This window comes from Oncorhynchus clarkii, chromosome 22 (assembly GCF_045791955.1).
Source record: "Oncorhynchus clarkii lewisi isolate Uvic-CL-2024 chromosome 22, UVic_Ocla_1.0, whole genome shotgun sequence".
NCBI classification, from domain to species: Eukaryota; Metazoa; Chordata; class Actinopteri; order Salmoniformes; family Salmonidae; genus Oncorhynchus; species Oncorhynchus clarkii.
Window position 1 is genome coordinate 48,041,426 of NC_092168.1, and position 25,010 is coordinate 48,066,435.

The 25,010-nt window shown below is 46.2% G+C and overlaps 1 protein-coding gene across 2 annotated transcripts in view; it reads left to right on the forward strand.

Moving 5' to 3' along the window:
* LOC139380981 (integrin alpha-V-like) overlaps positions 1 to 25,010 on the forward strand; it is a 72,279-nt gene that overhangs the window by 22,107 nt on the left and 25,162 nt on the right. For both annotated transcript variants that reach the window (XM_071124191.1, XM_071124192.1), the window contains 8 exons: positions 6,373 to 6,495; positions 6,846 to 6,890; positions 7,329 to 7,372; positions 9,550 to 9,606; positions 16,681 to 16,733; positions 19,681 to 19,886; positions 22,704 to 22,895; positions 24,074 to 24,119. In XM_071124191.1, coding sequence (XP_070980292.1) covers positions 6,373 to 6,495; positions 6,846 to 6,890; positions 7,329 to 7,372; positions 9,550 to 9,606; positions 16,681 to 16,733; positions 19,681 to 19,886; positions 22,704 to 22,895; positions 24,074 to 24,119 — 766 coding nt within the window. The remainder of the gene's footprint in view (positions 1 to 6,372; positions 6,496 to 6,845; positions 6,891 to 7,328; positions 7,373 to 9,549; positions 9,607 to 16,680; positions 16,734 to 19,680; positions 19,887 to 22,703; positions 22,896 to 24,073; positions 24,120 to 25,010) is intronic.

A 25,010-nucleotide genomic window follows, 5' to 3' on the forward strand; every position in this document is an offset into this window, starting at 1 on the left:
GCCTAACTGTAGCTGTTGTCAATGCAGTAATACTTTGACTGCCTAACTGTGGCTGTTGTCAATGCAGTAATACTTTGACTGCCTAACTGTAGCTGTTGTCAATGCAGTAATACTTTGACTGCCCAACTGTGGCTGTTGTCAATGCAGTAATACTTTGACTGCCTAACTGTGGTTGTTGTCAATGCAGTAATACTTTGACTGCCTAACTGTGGCTGTTGTCAATGCAGTAATACTTTGACTGCCTAACTGTGGCTGTTGTCAATGCAGTAGTACTTTGACTGCCTAACTGTGGCTGTTGTCAATGCAGTAATACTTTGACTGCCTAACTGTGGCTGTTGTCAATGCAGTAATACTTTGACTGCCTAACTGTGGCTGTTGTCAATGCAGTAGTACTTTGACTGCCTAACTGTGGCTGTTGTCAATGCAGTAATACTTTGACTGCCTAACTGTGGCTGTTGTCAATGCAGTAATACTTTGACTGCCTAACTGTGGCTGTTGTCAATGCAGTAATACTTTGACTGCCTAACTGTGGCTGTTGTCAATGCAGTAATACTTTGACTGCCTAACTGTGGCTGTTGTCAATGCAGTAATACTTTGACTGCCTAACTGTGGCTGTTGTCAATGCAGTAATACTTTGACTGCCTAACTGTGGCTGTTGTCAATGCAGTAATACTTTGACTGCCTAACTGTGGCTGTTGTCAATGCAGTAATACTTTGACTGCCTAACTGTGGCTGTTGTCAATGCAGTAGTACTTTGACTGCCTAACTGTAGCTGTTGTCAATGCAGTAATACTTTGACTGCCTAACTGTGGCTGTTGTCAATGCAGTAATACTTTGACTGCCTAACTGTAGCTGTTGTCAATGCAGTAATACTTTGACTGCCTAACTGTAGCTGTTGTCAATGCAGTAATACTTTGACTGCCTAACTGTAGCTGTTGTCAATGCAGTAATACTTTGACTGCCCAACTGTGGCTGTTGTCAATGCAGTAATACTTTGACTGCCTAACTGTAGCTGTTGTCAATGCAGTAATACTTTGACTGCCTAACTGTAGCTGTTGTCAATGCAGTAATACTTTGACTGCCTAACTGTGGTTGTTGTCAATGCAGTAATACTTTGACTGCCCAACTGTGGCTGTTGTCAATGCAGTAATACTTTGACTGCCTAACTGTGGCTGTTGTCAATGCAGTAATACTTTGACTGCCCAACTGTGGCTGTTGTCAATGCAGTAGTACTTTGACTGCCCAACTGTGGCTGTTGTCAATGCAGTAATACTTTGACTGCCCAACTGTGGCTGTTGTCAATGCAGTAATACTTTGACTGCCTAACTGTGGCTGTTGTCAATGCAGTAATACTTTGACTGCCTAACTGTGGCTGTTGTCAATGCAGTAATACTTTGACTGCCTAACTGTAGCTGTTGTCAATGCAGTAGTACTTTGACTGCCTAACTGTAGCTGTTGTCAATGCAGTAATACTTTGACTGCCTAACTGTAGCTGTTGTCAATGCAGTAATACTTTGACTGCCCAACTGTGGCTGTTGTCAATGCAGTAATACTTTGACTGCCTAACTGTGGCTGTTGTCAATGCAGTAATACTTTGACTGCCTAACTGTAGCTGTTGTCAATGCAGTAATACTTTGACTGCCTAACTGTAGCTGTTGTCAATGCAGTAGTACTTTGACTGCCTAACTGTAGCTGTTGTCAATGCAGTAATACTTTGACTGCCTAACTGTAGCTGTTGTCAATGCAGTAATACTTTGACTGCCTAACTGTGGCTGTTGTCAATGCAGTAATACTTTGACTGCCTAACTGTAGCTGTTGTCAATGCAGTAATACTTTGACTGCCCAACTGTGGCTGTTGTCAATGCAGTAATACTTTGACTGCCTAACTGTGGCTGTTGTCAATGCAGTAGTACTTTGACTGCCTAACTGTGGCTGTTGTCAATGCAGTAATACTTTGACTGCCTAACTGTGGCTGTTGTCAATGCAGTAATACTTTGACTGCCTAACTGTGGCTGTTGTCAATGCAGTAATACTTTGACTGCCTAACTGTAGCTGTTGTCAATGCAGTAATACTTTGACTGCCTAACTGTAGCTGTTGTCAATGCAGTAATACTTTGACTGCCTAACTGTGGCTGTTGTCAATGCAGTAATACTTTGACTGCCTAACTGTGGCTGTTGTCAATGCAGTAATACTTTGACTGCCTAACTGTGGCTGTTGTCAATGCAGTAATACTTTGACTGCCTAACTGTGGCTGTTGTCAATGCAGTAATACTTTGACTGCCTAACTGTGGCTGTTGTCAATGCAGTAATACTTTGACTGCCTAACTGTGGCTGTTGTCAATGCAGTAATACTTTGACTGCCTAACTGTAGCTGTTGTCAATGCAGTAATACTTTGACTGCCTAACTGTAGCTGTTGTCAATGCAGTAATACTTTGACTGCCTAACTGTGGCTGTTGTCAATGCAGTAATACTTTGACTGCCTAACTGTGGCTGTTGTCAATGCAGTAATACTTTGACTGCCTAACTGTGGCTGTTGTCAATGCAGTAATACTTTGACTGCCTAACTGTGGCTGTTGTCAATGCAGTAATACTTTGACTGCCTAACTGTGGCTGTTGTCAATGCAGTAATACTTTGACTGCCTAACTGTAGCTGTTGTCAATGCAGTAATACTTTGACTGCCTAACTGTAGCTGTTGTCAATGCAGTAATACTTTGACTGCCTAACTGTGGCTGTTGTCAATGCAGTAATACTTTGACTGCCTAACTGTAGCTGTTGTCAATGCAGTAATACTTTGACTGCCTAACTGTGGCTGTTGTCAATGCAGTAATACTTTGACTGCCTAAATATAGCTGTTGTCAATGCAGTAATACTTTGACTGCCTAACAGTGGCTGTTGTCAATGCAGTAATACTTTGACTGCCTAACAGTGGCTGTTGTCAATGCAGTAATACTTTGACTGCCTAACAGTGGTTGTTGTCAATGCAGTAATACGTTGACTGCCTAAATATAGCTGTTGTCAATGCAGTAATACTTTGACTGCCTAACAGTGGTTGTTGTCAATGCAGTAATACTTTGACTGCCTAAATATAGCTGTTGTCAATGCAGTAATACTTTGACTGCCTAACAGTGGTTGTTGTCAATGCAGTAATGCTTTGACTGCCTAAAAATAGCTGTGGTGAATGCAGCTCTTAGGCTGACAAGTGAGCAGTAGTCTGTGAGATCATGACACTGGCTTGCAGGAGTGACTGCCCAGCTAACAACAAACGTTCCCACAACTTTAGAGAACATTCCCTTAAGAGTCTCATAGGAATGTTCTTGTGATGTGCAAGGAATGTTTCCCAGAGACCATTCCCTTAATGTCAAATAGAACTTACCAAGAATGTGGTTGCTATGTTCTCAGAACTTAAGATATTAAATGTCCTAGAAACGTTTCATGGGAACGTTCACATGTCCAGTTTTCTGAGGGTTAGGAGAATATTCTATCAATGTCCTACCAAACATACATATATTGTTGAGGAAGTGCTGCATCATGAATACAGTCACAGATAAGAGGAAGTGCTGCATCATGAATACAGTCACAGATAAGAGGAAGTGGTGCATCATGAATACAGTCACAGATAATAGGAAGTGGTGCATCATGAATACAGTCACAGATAAGAGGAAGTGGTGCATCATAAATACATGAATACAGTCACAGATAAGACGAAGTGGTGCATCATGAATACAGTCACAGATAAGAGGAAGTGCTGCATCATGAATACAGTCACAGATAAGAGGAAGTGGTGCATCATGAATATAGTCACAGATAAGAGGAAGTGGTGCATCATGAATACAGTCACAGATAAGAGGAAGTGGTGCATCATGAATACAGTCACAGATAAGAGGAAGTGGTGCATCATGAATACATGCATACAGTCACAGATAAGAGGAAGTGGTGCATCATGAATACATGAATACAGTCACAGATAAGAGGAAGTGCTGCATCATGAATACAGTCACAGATAAGAGGAAGTGCTGCATCATGAATACATGAATACAGTCACAGATAAGAGGAAGTGGTGCATCATGAATACATGAATACAGTCACAGATAAGAGGAAGTGCTGCATCATGAATACAGTCACAGATAAGAGGAAGTGCTGCATCATGAATACATGAATACAGTCACAGATAAGAGGAAGTGGTGCATCATGAATACATGAATACAGTCACAGATAAGAGGAAGTGCTGCATCATGAATACAGTCACAGATAAGAGGAAGTGCTGCATCATGAATACAGTCACAGATAAGAGGAAGTGCTGCATCATGAATACAGTCACAGATAAGAGGAAGTGCTGCATCATGAATACAGTCACAGATAAGAGGAAGTGCTGCATCATGAATACAGTCACAGATAAGAGGAAGTGCTGCATCATGAATACAGTCACAGATAAGAGGAAGTGCTGTATCATGAATACAGTCACAGATAAGAGGAAGTGCTCTTGAACTGATAACTGAGATGGACATGTCGACATAGCAGGAAGATCAGAATGCCGTGAACCAAGATGTTCACCAACCAATCAGGGCCTTGATGGGCTGGGCAACAGTTAACAGTGGTTGACCAATCAGGGTCTTGATGGGCTGGGCAACAGTTAACAGTGGTTGACCAATCAGGGCCTTGATGGGCTGGGCCACAGTAACAGTGGTTGACCAATCAGGACCTTGATGGGCTGGGCCACAGTAACAGTTGTTCACCAATCAGAGCCTTGATGGGCTGGGCAACAGTAACAGTGGTTCACCAATCAGAACCTTGATGGGCTGGGCAACAGTAACAAGATGTGATGTGGATCAGTGGTTGACCAATCAGGGCCTTGATGGGCTGGGCAACAGTAACAAGATGTGATGTGGATCAGTGGTTGACCAGTCAGGTCTTGATGGGCTGGGCCACAGTAACAGTGGTTCACCAGTCAGGTCTTGATGGGCTGGGCAACAGTTAACAGTGGTTGACCAATCAGAGCCTTGATGGGCTGGGCAACAGTAACAGTGGTTGACCAATCAGAGCCTTGATGGGCTGGGCCACAGTAACAGTGGTTGACCAATCAGAGCCTTGATGGGCTGGGCAACAGTAACAGTGGTTGACCAATCAGAGTATTGATGGGCTGGGCCACAGTAACAGTGGTTGACCAATCAGAGTATTGATGGGCTGGGCCACAGTAACAAGATGTTTCCTCTGGGACCATCAGGCGACGTCCTGACAACTAGACACAGGAATGTTCTTGCAATGTGTCTATAACAGTAATATCTTATGTTCTGAGAAGAGAACAAAGCAGCCATGCTCTCTGTATGTTTGGTGGGACATTGATGGAATTTTCTCCTAAACCTCAGGTAACTGGACACAGGAATGTTCTAGCAACAGTCCCACAAAATGCGTCCAGGACAATATCTTGTACTCTGAGAACATGGCAACCGTGTAACATTACAAAAACATTCTCTCTCCCTAGAAGTGGTCTCTTAATTCTGTGACTCAGGTAACAGGTTGAGATGTTGTTTCTCTTTGGGTGTGCTGCTCGTCGCAACATCCTGTTGTGAGTCAAAGTTGTTCAAAGTTGTTCGTAACGGGGCGGCTCATTGGCTGCTGCTATGCTGGGTAGGCACTGAGTGAATTTGATTAGGGAGGGGTGGAATTTAAAAACGGTCAACATTTGTATGGGTGCCAATGCCAGTCTGCAACTCGATAGTAGAAGGTGTTCCTAATGTTTTGTGCACTCAGTATATATTAGATTATCACATTCTGTGAACCTTGAAGCATTTTTTTGTGAAAAATGTAAGCACAACCAAAATTAATTAGGCTACACAAACCCTCTCTCACCCTCTGACCCTGCTTTTTCACTAACATTTTGTCATTATTAAGGAGTAGAAGCCCTGATGTTATTAGTAACATGTTACCCTCTCTCACCCTCTGACCCTGAACATTTTGTCATTATTAAGGAGTAGAAGCCCTGATGTTATTAATAACATGTTATTAATAACATAAGGTGATATGTACGACGCTGTATGTTATTAATAACATAAGGTGATATGTGGGGCGGCAGGGTAGCCTTGTGGTTAGAGCGTTGGACTAGTAACCGGAAGGTTGCAAGTTCAAATCCCCAAGCTGACAAGGTACAAAATCTGTTGTTCTGCCCTTGAACAGGCAGTTAACCCACTGTTCCTAGACCAGTTAACCCACTGTTCCTAGACCAGTTAACCCACTGTTCCTAGACCAGTTAACCCACTGTTCCTAGACCTAGGCCGTCATTGTAAATAAGAATTTGTTCTTAACTGACTTGCCTGGTTAAATAAAGGTAAAAATAAATAAAATAATGTATGACGCTGTATGTTATTTCTACAGGTCAGCTGATAAGTGATGATATCTCTGAGATCATCACCAGGTTCAATAGACAATACTACACTCCTTACAGTAACCAGCTGACCACTAAGTCTGCCAGCGCTCAGTACGATGACAGCTATTTAGGTAAGTCCTGTTGTCCTGAGTCCCAAACGGGCCCCTATTCCCTCTATAGTGCTCTACTGTTGACCAGGGCCCGTAGTGGGACATATTCATTTTCTGGTTAAATATATGTTTGCTTACTTTGATTAGCATGTTGTCAAGTGGTGTTGAAGCTCTTGTTTTGGCTCTGTAAGAGGCTCATAACTATCGTTAAAGAGTTTAATGAGCTCTTAGGGTTTTGTGGCAGAGGATTTAGCAATGTTGTTAAACTGTGCATGGTCTGTTGTTGTAGAATGTAGTACGTCAACGGTTCTCTACTCAGCTGGCACCATGTCTTCTGGCTTATTTGGTATTTATTTGATGTTTACTTCCAGGTTATTCTGTGACTGTCGGTGACTTCAATGCTGATGGAGAAGATGGTAAGTTTAGGCCATCAAACTGTTCCCATCTACTGATGTCTCTTCTGTCTCCATCAACACTCCTTCCTCTGTTTAGGACTGCGTACATGGCCTTTCACCTACTCATGTTATTTTGTCACTTTGTAAAAGTGGGATGCTCCATACTGTAATCTCTGGGTTTGGTACAGTAATGTGTTGTGGAATGTCTTAGTTCTGTGCTTGATTCTTAATGTTCCAGAATGCAACAGCTCAATGGTGATCTCATTCTAACATTCTATATAGAACAGTTCAATGGTGATCTCATTCTAACATTCTGTATAGAACAGTTCAATGGTGATCTAGTTTTAACATTCTATATAGAACAGTTCAATGGTGATCTAGTTTCAACATTCTATATAGAACAGTTCAATGGTGATCTAGTTTTAACATTATTTCTGTTATTTCTCTTCTGTTGTACAGATTACATTACCGGGGTACCCAGGGGAGACAAAGCTCTGGGCTATGTAAGTATTATGAGCTCATTTTGTATACAACAATTATTTAGCTTTCATTTAATCTTGGTTAACCCAGAACCAAAATTGTGTGTATTTTTTGTCAGATGCTCAATATCTACGTAGTCTGTCAACGAGAGAGTAACCTTTATTTACAGTGCATTCGGAAAGTATTCAGACCCCTTAAGTTTTTCCACATTTTGTTGTGTTTTATTCTAAAATGGTTTAAGTAAAAAAAAAAAAAACTTCAATCTATGCTCAATACCCCAATGATCATACTTGAGATGTTTTTATAACTTGACTGGGGGTCCACCTGTGGTAAATTCAATTGATTGGACATGATTTGGAAAGGCACACGCCTGTCTATATTAGGTCCTACAGTTGACAGTGCATGCCAGAGCAAAAACCAAGCCTTGAGGTCGAGGGAATTGTCCGTAGAGCTTCGAGACAGGATTGTGTTGAGACACAGATCTGGGGAAGGGTACCAGCATTGAAGGACCCCAAGAAGGACCCCAAGAACACAGTGGCCTCCATCATTCTTAAATGGAAGAATTTTGGAACCACCAAGACTCTTCCTAGAGCTGGCCACCCAGTCAAACTGATCAATCGGGGGAGAAGGGCCTTGGTCAGGGAGGTGATCAAGAACCCGATAATTACCTTGACAGAGCTCCAGAGTTCTTCTGTGGAAATGGGAGAACCTTCCAGAAGGACAACCATCTCTGCAGCACTCCACCAATCAGGCCTTTATGATACTGTGGCCAGATGGAAGCCACTCCTCAGTAGAATGCACATGACAGCCCGCTTGGCATCTAAAGACTCTGAGACCATGAGAAACAAGATTGAACTCTTGGGCCGAAATGCCAAGGGTCACATCTGGAGGAAACCTGGCACCATCCCTACGGTGAAGCATGGTGGTGGCAGCGTCATGCTGTGGGGATGTTTTTCAGTGGCAGGGACTGGACTGGGAGACTAGTAAGGATTGAGGGAAAGATGAACGGAGCAAAGTACAGAGAGATCCTTGATGAAAAACTGCTCTAGAGCGCTAAGGACCTCAGCCTGGAGTGAAGGTTCACCTTCCAACAGGACAACAACCTTAAGCACACAGTTAAGACAACGCAGGAGTTGCTTCGGGACAAGTCTCTGAATGTCCTTGAGTGGCACAGCCAGAGCCCAGACTTGAACCCGATCGAACATCTCTGGAGAGACCTGAAAATAGCTGTGCAGCGGCGCTCCCCATCCAACCTGACAGAGCTGGAGAGGATCTGCCGAGAAGAATGGGAGAAACTCCCCAAATACAGATGTGCCAAGCTTGTAGCGTCATACCCAAGAAGACTCAAGGCTGTAATCGCTGCCCAAGGATGCTTCAACAAAGTACTGAGTAAAGGGTTTGAATACTTATGGAAATGTCATATTTCCGTTTTTTTTTTAAAATTTTTTTTTTAATTATATACATTTGCTACAAAGTGAAGGGGTCTGAATGCTTTCCCGTCATTGAGCTAAAATATTTTTGAGAGCTGTACTCTACATGTGTTAAAGAGGCAAACAGACCGTGAGGGAAGAACAAGGACTCCTTTGGCGCACATTCAAAAATTCTGATTTTACAATGTGGATATTCGTCATGATTTTTCGTGTTAACAGGCCCACAATGTGGTTACTAAAATCTGAATTTAGATCTATTTCGCTGTTTTCGCTGACTAATATTTAGAAATAGTTATTTTCAGTTTATAAAAAAATATCTGCTAAACGCTAACTTCTGTTCGTGTAAGCTGGTAGCATAGCTAGCCATATAGAAATTGGTGGTGGTACTCTTAGCCATTTTGAAATATAAGTTGATTAGTGGCGATGACATAAACATGTGTCGGGGTTGACATCCATACAAGCATTACACTCTGATGTTTACCCCACATAGTGTGAAATACACATTTAAACAATAGCTTAAATGTAGGCACATTTTTAAGGGGGGGGGGGGGGGGGGGGTGAGTGGCGTTGCCATGGCATTTCCATTGTTTTGGTCAGTTCAATTTATCTCTTTACTGCATCTGTGCTGTGTGTGCTATAGACAACTATTATTGCCATGGCTAAAACACACACAGACTAGATCGACTAGGCTAACTATTATTATGTCACTGTGTCAGTCATTGTGGGTGAAAAACGAAAAACCGAGTCAGTTATGTTGTCTTGCCATGTAGGTGAACATCTTCAATGGGAGGAATATGCAGTCTGTCCTGAACTTCACAGGAACACAGGTACGGTATGAGATGGTAGTGGTTTTACATGAAACTGTGCGTGCGTGCGCGTGTGCATACCGACTCTGAGCCGGCAGGATGAAAGAAATGTTGACATAATTAATATGATTTGTTTTGAGGGTTCGTCTTGGAATCTCCGTTACGGTCCACACAGAGACAGGGAGTCCGTTACGGTCCACACAGAGACAGGGAGTCTGTTACGGTCCACACAGAGACAGGGCATCCGTTACGGTCCACACAGAGACAGGGAGTCTGTTACGGTCCACACAGAGACAGGGAGTCTGTTACGGTCCACACAGAGACAGGGCATCTGTTACGGTCCACACAGAGACAGGGAGTCTGTTACGGTCCACACAGAGACAGGGAGTCTGTTACGGTCCACACAGAGACAGGGAGTCTGTTACGGTCCACACAGAGACAGGGAGTCTGTTACGGTCCACACAGAGACAGGGAGTCTGTTACGGTCCACACAGAGACAGGGAGTCTGTGACGGTCCACACAGAGACAGGGCATCTGTTACGGTCCACACAGAGACAGGGAGTCTGTTACGGTCCACACAGAGACAGGGAGTCTGTTACGGTCCACACAGAGACAGGGAGTCTGTTACGGTCCACACAGAGACAGGGAGTCTGTTACGGTCCACACAGAGACAGGGCATCTGTTACGGTCCACACAGAGACAGGGAGTCTGTTACGGTCCACACAGAGACAGGGAGTCTGTTACGGTCCACACAGAGACAGGGAGTCTGTTACGGTCCACACAGAGACAGGGAGTCTGTTACGGTCCACCACACAGAGACAGGACATCTGTTACGGTCCACACAGAGACAGGGAGTCTGTTACGGTCCACACAGAGACAGGGAGTCTGTTACGGTCCACACAGAGACAGGGAGTCTGTTACGGTCCACACAGAGACAGGGAGTCTGTTACGGTCCACACAGAGACAGGGAGTCTGTTACGGTCCACACAGAGACAGGGAGTCTGTTACGGTCCACACAGAGACAGGGAGTCTGTTACGGTCCACACAGAGACAGGGAGTCTGTTACGGTCCACACAGAGACAGGGAGTCTGTTACGGTCCACACAGAGACAGGACATCAGAGACAGGGCATCTGTACGGTCCACACAGAGACAGGGAGTCTGTTACGGTCCACACAGAGACAGGGAGTCTGTTACGGTCCACACAGAGACAGGGAGTCTGTTACGGTCCACACAGAGACAGGGAGTCTGTTACGGTCCACACAGAGACAGGGAGTCTGTTACGGTCCACACAGAGACAGGGAGTCTGTTACGGTCCACACAGAGACAGGGAGTCTGTTACGGTCCACACAGAGACAGGGAGTCTGTTACGGTCCACACAGAGACAGGGAGTCTGTTACGGTCCACACAGAGACAGGGAGTCTGTTACGGTCCACACAGAGACAGGGAGTCTGTTACGGTCCACACAGAGACAGGGAGTCTGTTACGGTCCACACAGAGACAGGACATCAGAGACAGGGCATCTGTTACGGTCCACACAGAGACAGGGAGTCTGTTACGGTCCACACAGAGACAGGGAGTCTGTTACGGTCCACACAGAGACAGGGAGTCTGTTACGGTCCACACAGAGACAGGGAGTCTGTTACGGTCCACACAGAGACAGGGAGTCTGTTACGGTCCACACAGAGACAGGGAGTCTGTTACGGTCCACACAGAGACAGGGAGTCTGTTACGGTCCACACAGAGACAGGGAGTCTGTTACGGTCCACACAGAGACAGGGAGTCCGTCTGTTACGGTCCACACAGAGACAGGGAGTCTGTTACGGTCCACACAGAGACAGGGAGTCTGTTACGGTCCACACAGAGACAGGGAGTCTGTTACGGTCCACACAGAGACAGGGAGTCTGTTACGGTCCACACAGAGACAGGGAGTACGGTCCACACAGAGACGGTCCACACAGAGACAGGGAGTCTGTTACGGTCCACACAGAGACAGGGAGTCTGTTACGGTCCACACAGAGACAGGGAGTCTGTTACGGTCCACACAGAGACAGGACATCTGTTACGGTCCACACAGAGACAGGGAGTCCGTCACGGTCCACACAGAGACAGGGAGTCTGTTACGGTCCACACAGAGACAGGGAGTCTGTTACGGTCCACACAGAGACAGGGAGTCTGTTACGGTCCACACAGAGACAGGACATCTGTTACGGTCCACACAGAGACAGGGAGTCTGTTACGGTCCACACAGAGACAGGGAGTCTGTTACGGTCCACACAGAGACAGGGAGTCTGTTACGGTCCACACAGAGACAGGGAGTCTGTTACGGTCCACACAGAGACAGGGAGTCTGTTACGGTCCACACAGAGACAGGACATCTGTTACGGTCCACACAGAGACAGGGAGTCTGTTACGGTCCACACAGAGACAGGGAGTCTGTTACGGTCCACACAGAGACAGGGAGTCTGTTACGGTCCACACAGAGACAGGGAGTCTGTTACGGTCCACACAGAGACAGGGAGTCTGTTACGGTCCACACAGAGACAGGGAGTCCGTCACGGTCCACACAGAGACAGGGAGTCCGTCACGGTCCACACAGAGACAGGGAGTCTGTTACGGTCCACACAGAGACAGGGAGTCTGTTACGGTCCACACAGAGACAGGGAGTCTGTTACGGTCCACACAGAGACAGGGAGTCTGTTACGGTCCACACAGAGACAGGGAGTCTGTTACGGTCCACACAGAGACAGGGAGTCTGTTACGGTCCACACAGAGACAGGGAGTCCGTCACGGTCCACACAGAGACAGGGAGTCCGTCACGGTCCACACAGAGACAGGGAGTCTGTTACGGTCCACACAGAGACAGGGAGTCTGTTACGGTCCACACAGAGACAGGACATCTGTTACGGTCCACACAGAGACAGGACATCTGTTACGGTCCACACAGAGACAGGGAGTCTGTTACGGTCCACACAGAGACAGGGAGTCTGTTACGGTCCACACAGAGACAGGACATCTGTTACGGTCCACACAGAGACAGGGAGTCTGTTACGGTCCACACAGAGACAGGGAGTCTGTTACGGTCCACACAGAGACAGGGAGTCCGTCACGGTCCACACAGAGACAGGGAGTCCGTCACGGTCCACACAGAGACAGGGCATCCGTTACGGTCCACACAGAGACAGGGAGTCCGTCACGGTCCACACAGAGACAGGGAGTCCGTCACGGTCCACACAGAGACAGGGAGTCTGTTACGGTCCACACAGAGACAGGGAGTCCGTCACGGTCCACACAGAGACAGGGAGTCTGTTACGGTCCACACAGAGACAGGGAGTCTGTTACGGTCCACACAGAGACAGGGAGTCCGTCACGGTCCACACAGAGACAGGGAGTCTGTTACGGTCCACACAGAGACAGGGAGTCCGTCACGGTCCACACAGAGACAGGGAGTCCGTCACGGTCCACACAGAGACAGGGCATCCGTTACGGTCCACACAGAGACAGGGAGTCCGTCACGGTCCACACAGAGACAGGGAGTCCGTCACGGTCCACACAGAGACAGGGAGTCTGTTACGGTCCACACAGAGACAGGGAGTCCGTCACGGTCCACACAGAGACAGGGAGTCTGTTACGGTCCACACAGAGACAGGGAGTCTGTTACGGTCCACACAGAGACAGGGAGTCCGTCACGGTCCACACAGAGACAGGGAGTCTGTTACGGTCCACACAGAGACAGGGAGTCTGTTACGGTCCACACAGAGACAGGGAGTCTGTTACGGTCCACACAGAGACAGGGAGTCTGTTACGGTCCACACAGAGACAGGACATCAGAGACAGGGCATCTGTTACGGTCCACACATAGACAGGACATCAGAGACAGGGCATCTGTTACGGTCCACACAGAGACAGGACATCAGAGACAGGGCATCTGTTACGGTCCACACAGAGACAGGGCATCTGTTACGGTCCACACAGAGACAGGGAGTCTGTTACGGTCCACACAGAGACAGGGAGTCTGTTACGGTCCACACAGAGACAGGGAGTCCGTCACGGTCCACACAGAGACAGGGAGTCTGTTACGGTCCACACAGAGACAGGGAGTCCGTCACGGTCCACACAGAGACAGGGAGTCTGTTACGGTCCACACAGAGACAGGGAGTCCGTCACGGTCCACACAGAGACAGGGAGTCTGTCACGGTCCACACAGAGACAGGGAGTCCGTTACGGTCCACACAGAGACAGGGAGTCTGTTACGGTCCACACAGAGACAGGGAGTCTGTTACGGTCCACACAGAGACAGGGAGTCTGTTACGGTCCAGACAGAGACAGGGAGTCTGTTACGGTCCACACAGAGACAGGGAGTCTGTTACGGTCCACACAGAGACAGGGAGTCCGTCACGGTCCACACAGAGACAGGGAGTCTGTCACGGTCCACACAGAGACAGGGAGTCCGTTACGGTCCACACAGAGACAGGGAGTCCGTCACGGTCCACACAGAGACAGGGCATCCGTTACGGTCCACACAGAGACAGGGAGTCCGTCACGGTCCACACAGAGACAGGGAGTCCGTCACGGTCCACACAGAGACAGGGAGTCTGTTACGGTCCACACAGAGACAGGGAGTCCGTCACGGTCCACACAGAGACAGGGAGTCTGTTACGGTCCACACAGAGACAGGGAGTCTGTTACGGTCCACACAGAGACAGGGAGTCCGTCACGGTCCACACAGAGACAGGGAGTCTGTTACGGTCCACACAGAGACAGGGAGTCCGTCACGGTCCACACAGAGACAGGGAGTCCGTCACGGTCCACACAGAGACAGGGCATCCTGTTACGGTCCACACAGAGACAGGGAGTCCGTCACGGTCCACACAGAGACAGGGAGTCTGTCACGGTCCACACAGAGACAGGGAGTCAGTTACGGTCCACACAGAGACAGGGAGTCCGTCACGGTCCACACAGAGACAGGGAGTCTGTTACGGTCCACACAGAGACAGGGAGTCTGTTACGGTCCACACAGAGACAGGGAGTCAGTCACGGTCCACACAGAGACAGGGAGTCTGTTACGGTCCACACAGAGACAGGGAGTCTGTTACGGTCCACACAGAGACAGGGAGTCTGTTACGGTCCACACAGAGACAGGGAGTCTGTTACGGTCCACACAGAGACAGGACATCAGAGACAGGGCATCTGTTACGGTCCACACATAGACAGGACATCAGAGACAGGGCATCTGTTACGGTCCACACAGAGACAGGACATCAGAGACAGGGCATCTGTTACGGTCCACACAGAGACAGGGCATCTGTTACGGTCCACACAGAGACAGGGAGTCTGTTACGGTCCACACAGAGACAGGGAGTCTGTTACGGTCCACACAGAGACAGGGAGTCCGTCACGGTCCACACAGAGACAGGGAGTCTGTTACGGTCCACACAGAGACAGGGAGTCCGTCACGGTCCACACAGAGACAGGGAGTCTGTTACGGTCCACACAGAGACAGGGAGTCCGTCACGGTCCACACAGAGACAGGGAGTCTGTCACGGTCCACACAGAGACAGGGCATCTGTTACGGTCCACACAGAGACAGGGAGTCTGTTACGGTCCACACAGAGACAGGGAGTCTGTTACGGTCCACACAGAGACAGGGAGTCTGTTACGGTCCAGACAGAGACAGGGAGTCTGTTACGGTCCACACAGAGACAGGGAGTCTGTTACGGTCCACACAGAGACAGGGAGTCTGTTACGGTCCACACAGAGACAGGGAGTCTGTTACGGTCCACACAGAGACAGGGAGTCTGTTACGGTCCACACAGAGACAGGGAGTCTGTTACGGTCCACACAGAGACAGGGAGTCTGTTACGGTCCACACAGAGACAGGGAGTCTGTTACGGTCCAGACAGAGACAGGGAGTCTGTTACGGTCCACACAGAGACAGGGAGTCTGTTACGGTCCACACAGAGACAGGGAGTCTGTTACGGTCCACACAGAGACAGGGAGTCTGTTACGGTCCACACAGAGACAGGACATCAGAGACAGGGCATCTGTTACGGTCCACACATAGACAGGACATCAGAGACAGGGCATCTGTTACGGTCCACACAGAGACAGGACATCAGAGACAGGGCATCTGTTACGGTCCACACAGAGACAGGGCATCTGTTACGGTCCACACAGAGACAGGGAGTCTGTTACGGTCCACACAGAGACAGGGAGTCTGTTACGGTCCACACAGAGACAGGGAGTCTGTGACGGTCCACACAGAGACAGGGAGTCTGTGACGGTCCACACAGAGACAGGGAGTCTGTGAAGGTCCACACAGAGACAGGGAGTCTGTTACGGTCCACACAGAGACAGGGAGTCTGTTACGGTCCACACAGAGACCGTGTTGGTCTGTTGGTCTCTGTAGTAAACCTTATTCAGCACCGTGTTGGTCTCTGTAGTAAACCTTATTCAGCACCGTGTTGGTCTCTGTAGTAAACCTTATTCAGCACCGTATTGGTCTCTGTAGTAAACCTTATTCAGCACCGTATTGGTCTCTGTAGTAAACCTTATTCAGCACCGTATTGGTCTCTGTAGTAAACCTTATTCAGCACCGTATTGGTCTCTGTAGTAAACCTTATTCAGCACCGTGTTGGTCTCTGTAGTAAACCTTATTCAGCACCGTATTGGTCTCTGTAGTAAACCTTATTCAGCACCGTATTGGTCTCTGTAGTAAACCTTATTCAGCACCGTGTTGGTCTCTGTAGTAAACCTTATTCAGCACCGTATTGGTCTCTGTAGTAAACCTTATTCAGCACCGTGTTGGTCTCTGTAGTAAACCTTATTCAGCACCGTGTTGGTCTCTGTAGTAAACCTTATTCAGCACCGTGTTGGTCTCTGTAGTAAACCTTATTCAGCACCGTATTGGTCTCTGTAGTAAACCTTATTCAGCACCGTATTGGTCTCTGTAGTAAACCTTATTCAGCACCGTGTTGGTCTCTGTAGTAAACCTTATTCAGCACCGTGTTGGTCTCTGTAGTAAACCTTTATTCAGCACCGTATTGGTCTCTGTGGGGTGATGGTTAAATACATTGTATTTCTCCCTGTCTCCTCAGATGGCTGCCTACTTCGGCCATTCTGTGGCAGCGACCGACATCAATAACGATGGGTAAGTAAAGATGGGTACACTGACTGCCATGTGACATGTCACCCTAATCCCTTATATAGTGCACTACATAGGGCAGAGCCCTACGGACCCTGGTCAGAAATAGTGCACTACATAGGGCATAGGTTACCATTTGGGACCTGGGCTCTATCTTAGTAGGTTGTGACCTTGGTGCAAAAGGACAACAAGTGTTTTTTTATTGGACAAGTTCAGGTAGTTTTGTTTATTTGTTGTGTTTGTTTTCTTGGTGTTTTAGTCAACACGGCGTTGCTCCTGGAGCATGTTTGTTAATGGTATAAATAGAGGGCCTGACTTTATACAAACTAAAAATCTATCAGCTCAAGGCGATAGATGTTCTCATCCTGTAGCAGAGCTCGCTAATTAATCTCCAGATGAAGACGCAGGCGTGACCGTATATGGGTAATGACACATCCTCTCCAGACTCCTGACTGTTTTCAGATGCAGTTGAATATCTTGGCAAAAAAAAAATTGTAGTTTATTTCAGAAGTTCTCAAACTTTTGTAATTTTTTTTTGTGGCACTTTTGTGGACCCCTTTTGTGACAGCAAATTCAGAACACAACTTGAGTGGGATTCACATAGAATACAAGGAGTTTTACTATGAGTTCAGCAATGTATGGCTGGATGAAACAAGTCTCGGGCTCTGGAAAGGGACATTTTAAAGGCCTGCCTCTTTGGCATGGGAGATTAACATATTGCAGTTTTCAAGCTGATTTCCTGCAATTTTACACAGTTTGTCATGGGGCTGATTTTGTTGTTGTTGTTGCAGCTTTAAAGCTAATATCCTGCCACACGTTTTGCCAGAAAAAAGCTTAAATTACAGGGTATTTATGTCAAAAATATATCAAACAAAAAGTTTTGGTTGGAAAACAAGTAGTATTGAGTCAAAAAATGTATAATTGGTGGGTACCAATACCCCTGTGAGCCCCCCAGGCACAAGTTACCCAGGAACAAAAACATGTGTAGGCAAATAATATTATATTGTATTGTTTTACACCCTCTAAACATATTCCACAGATCCCTTGGCCAAAATATGTTTCATATGGTGTCGTAGCCCACTTTGAGAACCCCTGGATTATATCATTTACAGGGTAATAGATCCCTTTAACATTAGGGAATATTAAACCCAAAATAAATTGTAACAGAACGAAGGGTGGGTTTCCCGAGCATAAACTAAAACCTTACTCCTGGACTACAATGCAGTTTCAATGGAGGGTCTCCATTGAACATGTTTCTTAGTCCAATACTAGGCTGAATCTACAGTAAGTGTGTGAAACCAAGCCAATTATTATTTTATTTTTTTTACATTTAGGGACTCAAAAGTAATTGGACAAACTAGCATAAGCATAAATTAAATTATGAATTTTGATACTTGGTTGCAAATCCTTTGCAGTCGATGACTGCCTGAAGCTGTGTTTCTTCCCTGGTGATGCTCTGCCAGGGCTTTACTGCAGCGGCCTTCAGTTCTTGCTTGTTCTTGTGGCGTTTTGCCTTCAGCAAAGCGAAATGCTCAATTGGATTCAGGTCTGGTGATTGACTTGGCCGTTGCAGAACATTCCACTTGTTTGCCTTAAAAAAAAAAAAAGTATTGGGTTGCTTTCGCATTATTGCTTCGGGTCATTGTTCATCTGCACTGTGAAGCGTCGTCCAATAGGTTTTGAAGCATTTGGCTGAATCTGAGCAGATAATAAACACTTCAGAATTCATCCTGCTGCTTCTGTCAACAGTCACATCATCACTAATTACAAGGGAACCAGTTTCATTGACAGCCATAACACCACCTCCCGAGTGGCACAGCGGTTCTAAGGCACTGCATCTCAGTGCTAGAGGCATCACTACAGACCGTGGTTCGATTCCAGGCTGTATCACAACCGGCCGTGTTTGGGAGTCCCGTAGGGCGGCGCACAATTGGCCCCAGCGTCGTCCGGGTTTTGCCGGTGTAGGCCGTCATTGTAAATAATAATTTGTTCTTAACTGACTTGCCTAGTTAAATAAAGATTTGAATTAAATAATTTAAAAAAGAAAACCTCCACCGTGATTCACAGATGAGGTGGTTTCTTCCCTTCTCCATACTCTTCTCTTCCCATCATTCTGGTACAAGTCGATCTTCGTCTCATCTGTCCATAGGATGTTATTCCAGAACTGTACAGGCTTTTTTTTTAGATTGTTGTTTGGGTACAAACTCTAATCTGTCGTTCCTGTTTTTGAGATTTACCAGTGGTTTACATCTTGTGGTTAAACCGTCTGTATTTACTCTGGTGAAGTGGGCTCTTGACTGATACCAATACTCCTGCCTCCTGGAGAGTGTTATTGATCTGGACAACTCTCGTGAAAAGGGTTTTTTATTCACCAGGGAAAGAATGATTCTGTCATCCACCGTGGTCTTCCTGGCCTTTTGGTGTTCCTGAGCTCACCAGTGCGTTCTGTCTTTTTAGGAATGTACCAAATAGTTGATTTGTCCACACCTCGTGTTTTTTTTTTTTTACTATCGTTCTGATGTTGTTTTTAAAAAGATTTGTCAGCCTAATGATGGCTTCACTGACAGTGACAGCTCTTTTGACTTCATTTTGAGGGTTAACAGCAACGGATTCCAAATGCCACACTTCAAATCAACTCTAGACCTTTTATCTGCTTACCTGTTAATGAACTAATGAGGGAATAACACACCTGGCCATGGAGCAGCTGAGCAGACAATTGTCCAATTACTTTTGGTCCCTTAACAATGGGGGGGCCCATATATAAAAAAGTGCTGTAATTCCTGCACCGTTCACCCGATTTGGATGTAAAGACCCTCAATTTTAAGCTGAAAGTCTGCACTTTCAACTCCTATTCATTGTTTAATTTCAACTCCAATATGCTGTGATAGACAGCTAAAATAACAATAACTTGGTCAATAACCAAATATTTATGGACCTGACTGTCTCTCCTCAGGCTGGTGGATCTGTTTGTAGGGGCCCCTCTGTTCATGGACCGTGGTAGTGATGGGAAGCTAAGGGAGGTGGGTCAGGTGTCTGTGTTCCTGGGGAAAGGAGGCTTCTCCTTCAACACACCCATCACACTGAGTGGGACAGAGATCTACTCACGCTTCGGCAGTTCTATCGCCACACTGGGGGACCTGGATATGGATGGCTTCAACGGTATGTATGAGTTCTCAACGGTATGTACAGTGCCTTGCGAAAGTATTCGGCCCCCTTGAACTTTGCGACCTTTTGCCACATTTCAGGCTTCAAACATAAAGATATAAAACTGTATTTTTTTGTGAAGAATCAACAACAAGTGGGACACAATCATGAAGTGGAACGATATTTATTGGATATTTCAAACTTTTTTAACAAATCAAAAACTGAAAAATTGGGCGTGCAAAATTATTCAGCCCCTTTACTTTCAGTGCAGCAAACTCTCTCCAGAAGTTCAGTGAGGATCTCTGAATGATCCAATGTTGACCTAAATGACTAATGATGATAAATACAATCCACCTGTGTGTAATCAAGTCTCCGTATAAATGCACCTGCACTGTGATAGTCTCAGAGGTCCGTTAAAAGCGCAGAGAGCATCATGAAGAACAAGGAACACACCAGGCAGGTCCGAGATACTGTTGTGAAGAAGTTTAAAGGCGGATTTGGATACAAAAAGATTTCCCAAGCTTTAAACATCCCAAGGAGCACTGTGCAAGCGATAATATTGACATGGAAGGAGTATCAGACCACTGCAAATCTACCAAGACCTGGCCGTCCCTCTAAACTTTCAGCTCATACAAGGAGAAGACTGATCAGAGATGCAGCCAAGAGGCCCATGATCACTCTGGATGAACTGCAGAGATCTACAGCTGAGGTGGGAGACTCTGTCCATAGGACAACAATCAGTCGTATATTGCACAAATCTGGCCTTTATGGAAGAGTGGCAAGAAGAAAGCCATTTCTTAAAGATATCCATAAAAAGTGTTGTTTAAAGTTTGCCACAAGCCACACACCAAACGTGGAAGAAGGTGCTCTGGTCAGATGAAACCAAAATTGAACTTTTTAGCAACAATGCAAAACGTTATGTTTGGCGTAAAAGCAACATAGCTGAACACACCATCCCCACTGTCAAACATGGTGGTGGCAGCATCATGGTTTGGGCCTGCTTTTCTTCAGCAGGGACAGGGAAGATGGTTAAAATTGATGGGAAGATGGATGGAGCCAAATACATGACCATTCTGGAAGAAAACCTGATGGAGTCTGCAAAAGACCTGAGACTGGGACGGAGATTTGTCTTCCAACAAGACAATGATCCAAAACATAAAGCAAAATCTACAATGGAATGGTTCAAAAATAAACATATCCAGGTGTTAGAATGGCCAAGTCAAAGTCCAGATCTGAATCCAATCAAGAATCTGTGGAAAGAACTGAAAACAGCTGTTCACAAATGCTCACCATCCAACCTCACTGAGCTCGAGCTGTTTTGCAAGGAGGAATGGGAAAAAAATTCAGTCTCTCAATGTGCAAAACTGATAGAGACATACCCCAAGCGACTTACAGCTGTAATTGCAGCAAAAGGTGGCGCTACAAAGTATTAACTTAAGGGGGCTGTATAATTTTGCACGCCCAATTTTTCAGTTTTTGAACTGTTAAAAAAGTTTGAAATATCCAATAAATGTCGTTCCACTTCATGATTGTGTCCCACCTGTTGTTGATTCTTCACAAAAAAATACAATTTTATATCTTTATGTTTGAAGCCTGAAATGTGGCAAAAGGTCGCAAAGTTCAAGGGGGCCGAAAACTTTCGCAAGGCACTGTATGAGGTCTCAACGGTATGTATGAGGTTTTAACGGTATGTATGAGGCCTTAACGGTATGAGACCTTAACGGTATGTATGAGGCCTCAACGGTATGTATGAGTTCTCAACGGTATGTATGAGGTTTTAACGGTATGAATGAGGCCTTAACGGTATGAGACCTTAACGGTATGTATGAGGTCTTAATGGTATGTATGAGTTATCAACGGTATGTATGAGGTTTTAACAGTATGTATGAGGCCTCAACGGTATGTATGAGGTTTTAACGGTATGTATGAGGCCTCAACGGTATGTATGAGTTCTCAACGGTATGTATGAGGCCTTAATGGGATGAGTCCTTAACGTTATGTATGAGGCCTTAACAGTATGTATGAGTCCTTAACGGTATGTATGAGGCCTTAACGGTATGTCTGAAGCCTTAACGGTATGTCTGAGGCCTTAACGGTATGTCTGAGGCCTTAACGGTATGTCTGAGGCCTTAACGGTATGTATGAGTCCTTAACGGTATGTCTGAGGCCTTAACGGTATGTCTGAGGCCTTAACGGTATGTATGAGTCCTTAACGGTATGAGTCCTTAACGGTATGTCTGAGGCCTTAACGGTATGCCTGAGGCCTTAACGGTATGTCTGAGGCCTTAACGGTATGTCTGAAGCCTTAACGGTATTTCTGAGGCCTTAACGGTATGTCTGAGGCCTTAACGGTATGTCTGAGTCCTTAACGGTATGTCTGAGTCCTTAACGGTATGTCTGAGGCCTTAACGGTATGTATGAGGCCTTAACGGTATGTCTGAGGCTTCAACTGTATGAGTCCTTAACAGTATGAGTCCTTAACAGTATGAGTCTTTAACGTTATGAGTCCTTAACGTTATGTATGAGGCCTCAACGGTATAAGGCAACTACAGGCTGCCTGGTTCTTTAGCAAAATAACAGAAACTTTACGAAAGTTCACAGGTTGTTTAATAGAAATCCCGGTTGGACAACTCCTGGATTCAGGAGGAAAGAAGCCTGTCGCCCAACTGGGAATGCTTCGACCAGAATTCCTGGCCCCTTTAAGCTTTGTGGCTTTTTGGGGGAAAGTTACCTCATACTATTCAGGGAGATCCTCTGGTTTGAAGACAATGACCAAACCATCATTTAAGGGTTGTTGATGATCTTCCTTCCTGTAATGTTTCTCTGTTCCAGACATTGCCATAGCTGCACCCTACGGCGGGCCGAAGCACAGGGGCCTAGTGTATATCCACAATGGGAGGGCTGCAGGGCCTGACCCAGTGCCTTCTCAGGTCCTAGAGGGGAGGTGGGCCTCCTCTTACATGCCCCCCAGCTTTGGATACTCGCTGCACGGAGCCACCGATATTGACCAGAATGGATACCCAGGTAGTTTGATACTAGAATGGATACCCAGGTAGTTTGATACTAGAATGGATACCCAGGTAGTTTGATACTAGAATGGATACCCAGGTAGTTTGATACTAGAATGGATGCCCAGGTAGTTTGATACTAGAATCGATACCCAGGTAATTTGATACTAGAATGGATGCCCAGGTAGTTTGATACTAGAATAGATACCCAGGTAGTTTGATACTAGAATGGATACCCAGGTAGTTTGATACTAGAATGGATACCCAGGTAGTTTGATACTAGAATGGATACCCAGGTAGTTTGATACTATAATGGATACCCAGGTAATTTGATACTAGAATGTATACTCAGGTAGTTTCATACTAGAATGGGTACCCAGGTAGTTTGATACTAGAATGGATACCCAGGTAGTTTGATACTAGAATCGATACCCAGGTAATTTGATACTATAATGGATACCCAGGTAATTTGATACTAGAATGTATACTCAGGTAGTTTCATACTAGAATGGGTACCCAGGTAGTTTGATACTAGAATGGATACCCAGGTAGTTTCATACTCAAATGGGTACCCAGGTAGTTTGATACTAGAATGGACACCGAGGCTTCCTTACGGGAGGTTGGAGTGTCATAGAAAAACTGTAAATGAGTCCAGCTCTGCTAGTTTTTTCCTGGGTTTATGGTTCCTGAATGCTTACGAATTGTTGCTTGGTAAACCTGCTGTCATTATACTGATGTGTTTCTATCCCCTCTCCCTTCTCTACCTCTCTCCCCCCCCTTCTCTCCCTCCCCCTTCTCTACCTCTCTCCCCCCTTCTCTACCTCTCCCTCCCCCTTCTCTACCGCTCCCTCCCCCTTCTCTACCTCTCTCCCCCCCCTCTCTACCTCTGTCCCCCTCACCCCTCCCTACCTCTCTCTCCCCCTCCCCCTTCTCTACCTCTCTCTCCCCCTCCCCCTTCTCTACCTCTCTCCCCCTCTCCCTTCTCTACCTCTCTCCCCCTCCCCCTTCTCTACCTCTCTCTCTCCCTTCTCTACCTCTCTCTCTCCCTCTCTCTCCTTTCTCTACCTCTCCCCCCTCTCTACCCCTCTCCCTTCTCTACCTCCCCCTCCCCCTTCTCTACCTCTCTACCCCTCTCCCCCTTCTCTACCTCTCTCCCCCTCTCCCCCCTCTCCCCTCTCTGTCTCTCCACCACAGACTTAATAGTGGGTGTATTTGGTGCAGACAAAGCCGTTCTATACAGGTACAGTAGTGCTGTGGTTTCCTTTGATGTTCCACATCCCACCTAAACCACATGCCTTCAATGTACTGATCCATCCCACCTAAACCACGTGCCTTCAATGTACTGATCCATCCCACCTAAACCACATGCCTTCAATGTACTGCTCCATCCCACCTAAACCACGTGCCTTCAATGTACTGTTCTTCATGATCCATCCCACCTAAACCACATGCCTTCAATGTACTGCTCCATCCCACCTAAACCACATGCCTTCAATGTACTGATCCATCCCACCTAAACCACATGCCTTCAATGTACTGATCCATCCCACCTAAACCACATGCCTTCAATGTACTGATCCATCCCACCTAAACCACATGCCTTCAATGTACTGATCCATCCCACCTAAACCACGTGCCTTCAATGTACTGATCCATCCCACCTAAACCACATGCCTTCAATGTACTGATCCATCCCACCTAAACCACATGCCTTCAATGTACTGCTCCATCCCACCTAAACCACATGCCTTCAATGTACTGCTCCATCCCACCTAAACCACATGCCTTCAATGTACTGTTCTTCATGATCCATCCCACCTAAACCACGTGCCTTCAATGTACTGATCCATCCCACCTAAACCACATGCCTTCAATGTACTGCTCCATCCCACCTAAACCACATGCCTTCAATGTACTGTTCTTCATGATCCATCCCACCTAAACCATGTTTCTGTTGAATTTAAAGTATCCCACATGATTTATATGCAATTAGTGGCACATTAAGCCTTAATAGCTGTTTCTCATTTAAAAAGTGAATGTGTTTGGTGAACAAAGTCCACATTAAGCCTTAATAGCTGTTTCTCATTTAAAAAGTGAATGTGTTTGGTGAACAAAGTCCACATTAAGCCTT